Source organism: Lacerta agilis, chromosome 10 (assembly GCF_009819535.1).
Source record: "Lacerta agilis isolate rLacAgi1 chromosome 10, rLacAgi1.pri, whole genome shotgun sequence".
NCBI classification, from domain to species: domain Eukaryota; kingdom Metazoa; phylum Chordata; class Lepidosauria; order Squamata; family Lacertidae; genus Lacerta; species Lacerta agilis.
Genome location: NC_046321.1, coordinates 16307974 through 16320130, shown reverse-complemented (window position 1 = coordinate 16320130; position 12157 = coordinate 16307974). Strand labels below are relative to the sequence as shown.

The following is a 12157-nucleotide window of genomic DNA, read 5'->3' as shown; positions in this document are numbered from 1 at the left end:
GCCTCAGTCCTGTATACCTGAAGGAGCGTCTCCACCCACATCGTTCAGCCCAGACACTGAGATCCAGCACCAAGGGCCTTCTGGCAGTTTCCTCACTGCGAGAAGTGAGGTTACAGGGAACCAGACAGAGGGCCTTTTCGGTAGTGGCACCCACCCTGTGTAACGCCCTCCCATCAGATGTCAAGGAAATAAGCAGCTATCCTATTTTTCACAATTGTTGTTGTTGTTGTTGTTGTTGTTGTTGTTGTTGTTGTTGTTATTTCTACCCCACCCATCTAGCTGAGTTTCCCCAGCCACTCTGGGTGGCTTCCAACAAAAGATTAAAAATACATTAAAACATCAGTATTAAAACATTAAAACATACTATTTTAGCTGCAGTTCATTCATTCAGCTTTGTATTCTTGTTATTAAAAAGCTTGCCTAGACATTCCATTGTTGCATCCATAACCTAGGCTTAAGGTGCTATTTAGCTCCAAGCTTTCATATCTCAGTTTCTAACACTGTGCCAACCACACTTCTAAAAAGAGGGTGTTCCACAGGGAGGGTACCACTACTAAAAAGCCTCACTCTATGTCAGGCATCCCCAAACTTGGCCCTCCAGATGTTTTGGGACTACAACTCCCATCATCCCTGACCACTGGTCCTGTTAGCTAGGGATGATGGGAATTGTAGTCCCAAAACATCTGGAGGGCCGAGTTTGGGGATGCCTGTTCTATGCAATCACCACATAAAGTACCCCAGTCAATAGTGTAATAGAGGGAATAGTCACAGGTAGATGATATAGGGAGAGGCGAATCTTCATATGTGTACACATAAACACTTGCATTGACTGTTAGGGAGCAATTTTAGCATTCCCTTTGGAGACAGAGACATGAAGGAGAAGTTAAAACTGAATAGAGAAAGTTCCACTGATAGTATCTAGAACAAATCTCAGAGGGAAGCAAAAGTTGGAAGGAAGAATAATTTTTGGATCCCTCCAAATCAAACACAGGAATATGAAATCTTTTCAAAATCTCTCACCAGCCTCGATTTCGGCAGTCAAAGGAGAGGACCCCATTTTCATCTGGTGTCCATTTTATTCCTGTAGAGACATCAAAACCATTTTGCTGTGGATCTGGCACACACAGGAATACAAGCAACCCTATTATTTAAGCATCAGAACCTTAACTAGGCCCTTTCCCAGCATTACAATATTATAACAGTTGCTTATTCTGGGATTTCTCTACACAGTGAAGCAAAACACAATCTGAAAACCTTGAGCTCTCTATCAGTTGTGCAGAGATCATAACTATAAAGTAAACCAATACTCTGAGGCTGCAATCTTGTGCATATTTACTTTGGAATAAGCCTCATTGACACAAATGTATGAGACAGAGGGTCATCAGTCATGGGCAGGCTCCTAATTTAATTAAATTCATCATTATTACTTTGTACTCACCCTGCTTGAACTGCAGGGAATGGGCACAAACAAGACAATTTACTTTGTCCCATTTATTTTGACTAGTTTATAGTTTTCTCCCATGGACCACATGAATATTGTGGGTGGTGTTGGTAGACCAGTTGATGGCTTTTGTGCCTGTTGTAGCAGTTGTAATAGGCTGTGCTAGATGCTGTATGATTTTTAATTGGATTTTTCAGACCACCTAAACAAAACTTGCACATCACCAGTGGTCCAAAGAACACAGTTCGGGAACCCCTTATTTAGATGTAGGATCCGCATTCTATGAGTGTTTTCCAAGTTTGGTGGGACCAACTTCCAAGCCAATAAGCATAGGGGATCACACCCTAAGGACGCTTAATATTGGCTATGTGGAATGTGAGACACATAGCAGTCAAGTGCAACATTCCTAGAGTGGACATGCTAGTGGGTGCTTTGTACCAGCCAGGAGTCTAACTTCCTGTTTCCTCCTGAGCTGTGACAAATTTCCTCTGCATGTGACTTGAGGCCATATGTGTGTATAAGGCCTAATCTGGGCAAGGGAGCACAGCTCCTTCCTTTGGCTCTTCTCCATTTTTGCTTTTCCATGTGTTAGCAGAAGGCCCCATTGGCGAAAGCACACCTTGGGTTACAACCTGTTTTGGTTTACAAATGGACCTCCAGAATGGATTATGGTTGTAAACCAAGGTACCACTGTATATAGTTTTGTAACTTAAGTCTGCCTTCAGGGATCCAACTGTGAACTGAATGATTGTGAGTAAACTACTTTTATATTGACTTTAATAAGACTGTTGTGTCTATTCTTTTTAAGACGGACAAGAAGGGATCTTACCAGGAATCCTATATTTAGAAGCTAAAACGAGCTTGCAACAAGCAAACCACTTTGTATTAAAAAGGGGGGGGGGTGCACTCTGCCAAGTAAAGGGACTTGCTAATGCAAGTTGGGAAGGATATTATGAAACAATATATCCTCCCCTGCCTCCCTGAACATTTCCACAAGATGGTGTATTGTAGCATCTCTGAACTGATTTTGGTTTAGTGTACTCCTTGTCTTTGCATAATTAAGGGCCAAACTACATGTTATGGTCTGCTCCTTGAGGGCACACATTTTCTTTCAGAAATTGCATGCTAGGTATGGGCAAATGTTTCAGTTTTTGTTTCTCCCAGTTTCTCATTTTCCCAATCTTACGCTTAGTACTTCACATTTCCATATGTTTATGAGTCATTATGAATCCATTAGCATTTTAGTGTAATTTTCTCCTAATATACACATATTTCTCTGCAATTTTGCCTAATACACACAATTTTATAGAGTGATTTCCCAAAATATAACATTTTAAAATATGTTATTTTCCCTTATACATGCATTTTAATGCATACTTTCCCCTAATACAGTGGTACCTCGGGTTAAGAACTTAATTCGTTCTGGAGGTCTGTTCTTAACCTGAAACTGTTCTTAACCTGAGGTACCACTTAAGGTAATGGGGCCTCCCGCTGCCGCCGTGCGATTTCTGTTCTCATCCTGAAGCAAAGTTATTAACCCGAGGCACTATTTCTGGGTTAGCGGAGTCTGTAACCTGAAGTGTCTGTAACCCGAGGTACCACTGTACATACATTTTTGTACATATTACTTGGGTGTAATGGAAGGGTTCATGTATTGTTTTGGAAAATGTGAACTAGGCAGGTTCATCTTTAAATGCAAACTGAATTGAACACCCTCCACATTCCTATTGCAAGTACATAGCCCTACAGCAAGATTAGAACCTGGTGTGGAGGGTAGGAAGGCTTTAGCCTTTGTTCCTTATTGTGGTTGCAATCCAAATCTGGGGCTGTGAGCTCACATCTTTTATTTTTATGGAGGTAAAGCTTCATTCAATCCATGTGCAGTTAAGCCTGAAACCTTTCTAAGAAATGGCCAGATAGGCATGAAGACTTTTACCTGGATAGAGTCTGAAGAATCCTGTAGAGCTGCCAAAGTATTGCCAAGTGAGAGTTGGATCTCTTTCAAAATTGTCCACGAAAACAGCATTCAGTGCTTCAGACATATAAACTCCATTCAAAATATCAGGGTCTGTGACAAAAAGAGGGAATAAGGGAACAATAGCAAAAAAGGGAAAGAAATAATGAGAAGGAATAAAAACAAACAAACCTATAGAGGATACAGATGCACCAGCATCCTCCACCAACAATATCTAGCCAAGCTCCCCTCTTCTTTCAGGAGGACTAGAAGCCTAACAAATATCAATGTATCAAGATGCCTTATTCTAAGTACAACTAACATTAAACTAACTGTTCCAATATATTCAATGAGTGGCACTTGTTTTCCTCTGGCTTAGCTGTAGGTCTTTCCTTGCCCAACTTCCGGACGAAATATAACCAAAGAGATCGTACTGATGAAACCCAGCTAACTAGGGACAAACTGCAGGTTACTCTGGGAGAACTATAATTGATCTGCCCATTCTTACTCAATTTTATCTTTTTATCTTTTTTCTTTTTGCCAAGTTAAGGTATATGTGTGTTCATGGTGAATAATGTGAACAGTAAAACAACACAGTGATTGGGGATGCTTAAGGATTCCCTTCCTGTATCATTTACATAATCCAAATCACCCTTTCAAGCAATTTTTGCTCAGGGAATGGGAAGAGCCTGTTGAACGTCTGCCCTCCTGCCCGCCTTCTTTCCTTCCGTTTTTGAATCCAGGCACCCAGCCGGTTATTTTATTACTCACCCACATACATGGGTCACAAGGATTCATATTTTCCTCCCACAAAACTTACATAACATGCAAGTCTATGTTCAATCTTTTCCTCTCTTCCTAGAGTTGCCAGCTCCATTTTGATACTTCATCTCTGACTCTATTGCTGCCTTACCAGTAGGATAAACACAGAAACACTGTACCTTTGTTGTAAACATTAGTTGGAAGCTGTATGTCACTTAATGTTGTGTTCACCAGCAGGTTATTGAAATGCTCATTTGGTTCCAGAATGAATTCATCACCAAGCTCCACATAATTGTCTTTATCATCCTTTTCGTTAATGAGAACGGCATTGTAATAATTAATCTGGGGATGAAGAAAAAATAGAGAGACAGTATATGAGATTTCAGCACCTAAATTTCACGTTGGGATGACCTCAGTCACCCCAGACACACATTCATTTATACCTTAATAAACCCCTACACAAGGCTTTACATCACAAAATCACACTAATCCACAATCTTCTGGTACAAAAGCAAAAAATAAAAATGCGCAAAACACCTGTTCACCTGAGGCAAACTTGCAACAGTCCTGAGCCGATTCAAGGATTCCAACCAACCAAATCCCAAGATTCTAGATTCCTAATTCCAATTAAGCTTCTGGATTTTGCTTCTGGTTATGTTAGTGTGCATGTCATATTCAGTATGCTGTATGTATGTATGTATGTATGTATGTATGTATGTATATGCAGAATGTGAGTGCAGTGTATGCTGTATATGCATATGTGTCATTTATCTAGAGTGGCCACACCCATCATTGGCATGTGGCCTCCAGAGACTAGGCCAGAGAGGGAATGTGGCCCTCGGGTTGACAAAAAGTCCTGCCCCCCACCCCCGGTCTAAGACCATGTGAGCAACTTTCTACTGTTAAAGAAAAAATGTTTCACTGATATTAAACAAAAGACCCATATACAACATTCAGCAGTCTTTCCCCAGAAGTGACTGGATATTGCATATGGATTCAAAAGTACGCTTCTGGGATTTTTTGCTGGTATGCTTTGTTGTCATTCAAGGATGAGATAAGCTAGACTGCTGAATATAAACTCCTTCTATATAAACCATTAAAGGTACAGAAACCCTACCCCTCCTTTGAACTTACGATAAAGGAATAAGCTACACATCTCCTGCCTGTGCTGCACATTCCATGCAGGCACTGGATTTTCCACTGACCTACATTCTCAGTCTCACTTTATATTCTGCTGGGTTTAATACTGATGAATTTGTCAAACATACAGCTGAATTTCAATCCTCTAGACTGCCTCGGCAACACACAATGTCTAAGTAATTGGCAGTTTTGCTAACTGGCTGCTTGCAGATGCAAGGTGGCATACTGGGAGATCATTAGATGCCAAAGTTTGAGTAGCAAGGATATTGATAATTGGGATGAATGATGAACTGTATACATTTGTATGCCCTCTTAAAAGTGACCTCTGCTCTGGCTTCCTGCCTAGACTCTCCATATAGTCCTGTAATGGCCTGGGACTCGGGCTCAGACTCAGAACCAGAGGAGTCTCAGTCTGCACCGGATCCTCTGCCACAGGCACCAGCTGAACCTAGTCTGGGGCCTGTTCCTGAAGAGCCTCAGTCTGCTCAGGTTCCCCTACAACGAGCACCAGCTGAGCCGAGTCAGGGGCCTGAGCTTGGCCTGGCTCCAGGTGCTGAGGATACCTCATTGCCAGCAGCTGGGCCATCAGAGACTGAGGCGGCCTCTGGGTCTAGTAACCCTCCAGCGTCTCCCAAGCTGCCGAGACTCAGGGTTGAGAGAAGGAGGGACCTAAGTACTCGCAGGAGGAGTGCTCGCCTTCATGACATGATGGTGAGTCATCGGGGGATCAGGACCGGCTATTACCTCGCCAGAGATAAAAGGGTGGTCAGACCCCGTCCCAGGTTGTGGGAGCAACATTGCTGCTTGCGTTCCTGTTCCTGACCCTGCCTGGATTTCTGCCCTGCACCCTGCCTCAACTTCATCGGACTGACCCCTCGTTGACTCCTTGGACTTCGGACCGGACTTGGATCTCGCCTCTTCGGACCAGACTTGGACCTCGCCTTGGGACCAGCACAAGTCCACATACACCTTGATAGTTTTTGATAGCTAATTGATTCCTCTGTTTATACAGTCGTACCTTGTGTTATGGCCACTGCAGGTTGTGTTCGGCGCGGGTTACGAACGCGCCAAACCCGGAAGTACTGGAATGGGCTACTTCCGGGTTTGGCGGTTCACGCATGCGCGCAAAATGACGTCACACACATGCACAGACGCAACACTTCATGATGCATTCTGCTCATGATGCGAACGGGGCTCCAGAACGGATCCCGTTCTCATCCAGAGGTACCACTGTATTGCATTGGCTTAAATGCTGAATTAGGGAGTGAGGTCTGCATCAAGGCAACTAAACTCAAAGGCCTGCTTAATGCCCCTCTTTTTAAAAAATAAATAAATAAACAAACATAAATCTGCTGTCTTGACAACTGTGTACAGAGAGACCTTGGGTTGATATCGTATAAATCTGTTCAATATAGGGAAAATATGAATAATGATAAATGCCAGAAATGTTCACAAGCAACTTCGGCCTATGTGATTTGGAAATGCTCTGTTACTTAAGCTCCTGTGGAAAAGATTTGTGGAATTAATTAAGCTACACTGATTTAATCACCTTATTTTGAGATGCATTCCTGTGAGGTAGTAGGTTTCTGCTGAACTCTGAATTGTTTACAGCACTGCTTATAGCAAAGCACATTATTTTACAGTTCTGGAAATCATATTCTATGCCTACCCGGTATAATTGGAAGACTGGGTTGAATATCTTTTAGATCTGCCCATTAAACAATGAATCATGTTCTACGGGAGAGATAAATCAGGAGAAACTTAATGCAGTTTGGCAATCTTTACAAGAATTATTCTCTAATTGATTATTATTTGGCTGGAGGAAAAGGTTCCCCTTCCCTTTAATGTTTCCTCATCACTTCCTCATCAAAAATCTGTCCATTAGCCAACTAACATATTCTACTGGGAAATGCTGACTGGGTAAAGGAATGAGGATGTGGAGTCTTGCTAAACTGGGAGATATCAAAACTGTTTTCTCTCTGTACTACTGAAAGTTGGCCTAATCTCCTGTCAATTTTCATTAAAATATTAATACCGAAGTGGTGCCTTGTATACATCTGGTGCAGGAGCTTAGGGCAAAAATATTTCAGGACCTGATATTAGCTGCATACGGCAGGTGGAAGTTGTATGCAGGCAAAAAAGAAAAAGAAAAAAGGTAAATAAGGGAGCAGGTGGCACTGAATGTTATATGCATATGGATGTTTACAAGTCACCCTTGCCCAGCCCAGCAAAGTAAGACCTACCAAAGTAAATGGGACCTATGACAAGTAGATTTGCACAGTATTGCATCTTTATGAAGAAGGACCATCAAATTCATGGCTTCCACATGACAATTTAAGACCAATCCACACTGTGTGGAAATGCCATTCACTTTTGTGTGCCTTTGCAGAAAAGGCTAGCTAGTGATTTCTGGCAAATGTGGCAAGGCATCCAGTGGAACCCAAGCTATGGTTGCTTGGGGCTCTGAAGAAATGCTACAAATGCCTCACTCAGTGCCTTCTCCCACAAGGGGCAATACTAGAAAACCACCAATATATGGCTGGTTGGTAATGCTTTTTTCATCTGCACTATCATTGAGACCTCATTTTGAATGCCATAACACTTTCACCAGTGATTTCCACAAATTAATAAGATGTTTAGAAATTCAGTCCAGAGAGTTTTAGCAGGCTCACAACAAGTGGAGCAGGCATCCAGTGGAGAAAACTGCACTCCTAAGATAGCCAACGTGGTGCCCTTCAGATGTTGAGGCAAGGCAATTCTCAGCATGTCTAGGAATGTGATAGGTGCAGCTCTCCCTGTCTGAGGCGCTCATGTGAATGAATGTTTCTCCATATGAAGAAATTTTTTCTGCGTACAGAAGTAAATGTCAGGAACAGTTCAAAGCAGTTCCAAGGTCTATGTTTTTGTGTGTGGAGGAAGTTGGAACAAACACTTGCAATAAATGCATTACTTACGTCCAATGAGGAATTGAACTCGTGATACAGATCTGCATCTTCTGCTGCCTCAACCAAACGCTGTAAAATCAATAATAAAATGTGAAGTGGAGCTCAAGACTTTTCCAAAGTATTACTCAAAGGGAGGAAAACAAATCTAAATCTAAATAATGAAAAGCCAAGTGGCCCCTGTTTAGGAGAACTGCATTTCCCCCCCCCCAAAGGAAGGTTTCTATGTCTTTCACAGTTGGATGTCACATTCAGCTTTATCCAAAGTGGAGATGTAGTGGTGAGAAAAGTATCACCTGTTGAATTTCTGCCTGTCATAAGGTGTCTAAAAACATAGAGTGCCTGTCAGATGGAGAGGGCAGGAGTGGAAGAAACCATAGTAACCCTAATCTTGGTCTCCATATCTTGCCTAACCCAAAAGAAAGTGCTGCAGGAGTGTTTTAAAGATCAATGGACATCTTTCCTGCTACAAGGTTAAATTTAGCTGGTTATATTCACAGTCTTTCCTAGCCAGCTCCAACAGTTCCCCGGACAGCCTTTCAGGCTATTAAGCACAATCTTTATAGGGGGGAATAGATGTAGCAGAGAAGCAACAGAGGGGGGGGGGAATGCACATTTCTTTTTGGAACAGAACCCAGAGGAAAAACAACCATGCAGTCCTTCATCTACTAAGTCTACAAAGATGAAGACAAGAGGGTTGTTACCATGGTCACAAAACCAATGAACCAAGAACAGTCTGCCTGGGTTTATTAAAGCAGGATCAAATAGCCATTTATAAACCTTGCCAACAGCATCAATTAAGCCAGCACAGTATTTTTATTTTTATTTTGTAACTGCATAGGTAATCCACATTTTTCAGTTGAAAAGAAAATATACACACAGATAGACACACAAAAATGGGGGTGCTTCAATAAATAAATATAGGCAACTATGGGGCAAAACTACAAATAGCATGAGAGAGCTACCGGTATGTTTTCTTTTAAAAAAATTATTATTATTATTATTATTATTATTATTATTATTATTATTTATTCACTTTCTTACCCACCCTTCACCATAAGTTCCAGAGCAGGTTACAACAACTGAAACAGATTGAAACAGGGACCTTCTACATGCAAAACACATGCTCTGCTTGCTACAGCATCTTTCTTCTGGAAGGCAACTAAAGAAACCTGTTCCTACATGCTTATTTATTAAGTACCATGTACACTATCTCCTCGCCGCATCCTGCAGCTTTGAGGTGTGCAACAAGTTTAACTGAGAAAACTTTAAAAACGAAAGATTTGAATAGGTCAGGCTAGACAAGAAGTTGTTGGACTACAACTTCCCATCATTCCTGACCATGAGTCATGCTGACCATGAGTCACGATGGGATTTGGAGTCTACCAAAATCTGGCAAACACTATACTGTACTGCCTACCCTTGGATTGAAGGATGATCTATTTTTATTACTTTTGTTTATTTTCCTTTCTCACTCTTGCCTAGGGAGGAATTTGAATATTTACCTCAACAGCTTCTACTTTTCTCCCCAACATGCTTTGCATCTCTTCAGAGAACTTCTTCACCAGCTCCAAGCCATCCACCTCTTTGATCTTCAGAGTTGGTTCCACATCTTTATACTTCTATTAAAAGCAAAATGAAAACAAAGGACTCAATTTCTCAAGGAATGTGATGGGTCGATTATCACTGAACTTGGTTACCACAGCTAGTGTGTGGTTGAGATTTCCAAAAAGTATAGTCTGGATTGAGTAAAATAGCTTGTGACTTTTAAATTAAAAATGCACTAAATAAAAGAATTCACCTGAGGTGCAAACATGACCTAAAAAAAAAACCCTGCCAAAGTCCCCGAGAACTAACTCCACAACAGACCTATTGAAGTAAATGCATGGCCTAAGTAACTTGAAAGCCACAAATAATTTATGTTTATTGCAATTACTTGCTGACATAAATTATGTGCTCAAAAGTAAAAATTAGATTTCAAAAATTAGATCTTGGGTGCATCTGACTATCACAGGGCCGTTTACAATACTGTATAAAAACACAAAAATACATGCTATAATAACAAATAAAAACAATAACCCCTCCACCCCCACAGTTTAAAAGTCATAGATTGCTTAATTAGCCAAAAGCCTGACAGAAAATGAATGTTTCTGCCTGGAGTCTAAAGATATGTAACAAAGGTGCCAGGCAAGCCTCCCTACATAACAGCCTAGCTGCTGCATTCTGCACCAGCTACTAGAACGACTTCACATAGATTACACTTCAGCAGCCCAACCTCAAGATTGCCATACATGGATCACCATGGCCAGGCTATTCCTGTTAAGGATGACCACAGCTAGTACAACAACAAAAGCTGGCAAGAGATGCTCCTCACCATGGAGGCTACGTGCTGGATCACTGTTGGTTACGGGAGCATCCCTAGACTATATGCCTGCTTCTTCAAAGGGAATACAACCACATCTCAGAACAGGCAGCTCGTCTAATTCCCAGACCTAGGAACTGCCTACCCACAATGCCTCTGTTTGTATCTGTCAGGATGCAGCCACTTGCTGTATCATCTCACCACTGCCTCCAGGTACTGCTCTAGAATCTGCACAACCATTCCCAATTCAGATGACACAGAGAAATAGAGATGGAATGCTGGGTGTCATCAGCGTACTGGTTGTACTTCACTCCAAATCTCCTAATGATTATGCCTAACAGTTTCATATATGTATTGAACAGCACTGAGGACAGGGTGGAATGATCCAGCAAAACTGTTATGGTGCTGAGGAAGAGCTTCTCAATGCTACTCTCTGGAAAAGGCCATGAAGGAAGAAGTGGAACCACCATATTACTGTGGCTCCAACTCCAAATCTACATACTGTATACTGCAGTCAATGCAATGGTATCAAAAAACCACTGGGAGACGAAGGAGAATTAATAGGGCTGCATTTCCCCTGTCTTTCTCCAAATAACTGCCAGGGTGATTTGGTCTCAAACCAGGTCTGAACCTAGATGGGAGTGGGTCCAGATAATCAGCTTCATCCAAGTGTTCCTTATGGTTAGCTGACAGAATCTATCCACTGCAATGTCATCACACACATGAAAAACCAGCCACAAAATGGTCTAATGGGCTTCCACACCAGTGGTCACTGCAGATGTACACCAGGTTATTTTTGCTTATCTGATTTTCCATGATAAGGGGAAAGCCAGATTACATGTAAAAAAGATGTGGTGTTGCCACTTTGGTGATGTCATCAGACAGGTGTAGTGAAAAACTTGCATGCACCATTAATTTCAAAATAAATTCTCATCTGGAGGCACTTCTTAATTTTAAAGAATATTTAAGAATTTTGCAGGCTCTATATATATTACCTGTAAGGATAATTTGGAGGAATAAGATGAGCAATCAAAGATCCTGCCATTATAAAGTCTCATTCATTCATTAGAGAAAACTGTGGAGCATATGTGGAGTAAGAAATGCCTTGAGGGTGGAAAGGGGAGGAGACAGCCAGACAGAAATAGAATCATATCAAGCCCCTAGTAGGCATGCATAGAAGCTGCCAGCTTTGCTTGGTGTGATTAGCAATGCAAGGGCTTTGCAGGATTAAATACAGCCTCTGCATCCATGCTGATGCTAGTGGAGCAGGGAAGAGGAGAGGGTGATCACAAAGGTTAGCCTGGTAACACTGCAAAGGAGAGGTGTGCATGGAACACAGACAGAAGGCCTAGGGGTTAATGGGAAAGTTCACGGTACTCATCATCACACATCATCTGCTGCCTAATCCACTTGATTCAGCAGCACAATTTTGCTGACAAATATGCTCAGCTCTGCTACTCTAAGAGTTTTAATTGTGCTCCTCCCCTGTGAGATAAGGGAATCCCACCTAGGAACGCACAGATGGATGAGAATCTTTTGTGTGTGCCTTCTGCAGA

The 12157-nt window shown here is 41.8% G+C and overlaps 1 protein-coding gene across 1 annotated transcript in view; it reads right to left on the bottom strand.

Annotated features, from left to right (window-relative positions):
- The window catches only part of CACNA2D4 (calcium voltage-gated channel auxiliary subunit alpha2delta 4), a 172816-nt gene that overhangs the window by 146614 nt on the left and 14045 nt on the right, over window positions 1-12157 (bottom strand). Inside the window, exons 4-8 of the mRNA XM_033162586.1 lie at window positions 9745-9861; window positions 8252-8311; window positions 4337-4499; window positions 3378-3509; window positions 1021-1081 (exon numbers count right to left, since the gene is read on the bottom strand). Of these exons, the coding sequence (XP_033018477.1) occupies window positions 1021-1081; window positions 3378-3509; window positions 4337-4499; window positions 8252-8311; window positions 9745-9861 (533 nt within the window). The remainder of the gene's footprint in view (window positions 1-1020; window positions 1082-3377; window positions 3510-4336; window positions 4500-8251; window positions 8312-9744; window positions 9862-12157) is intronic.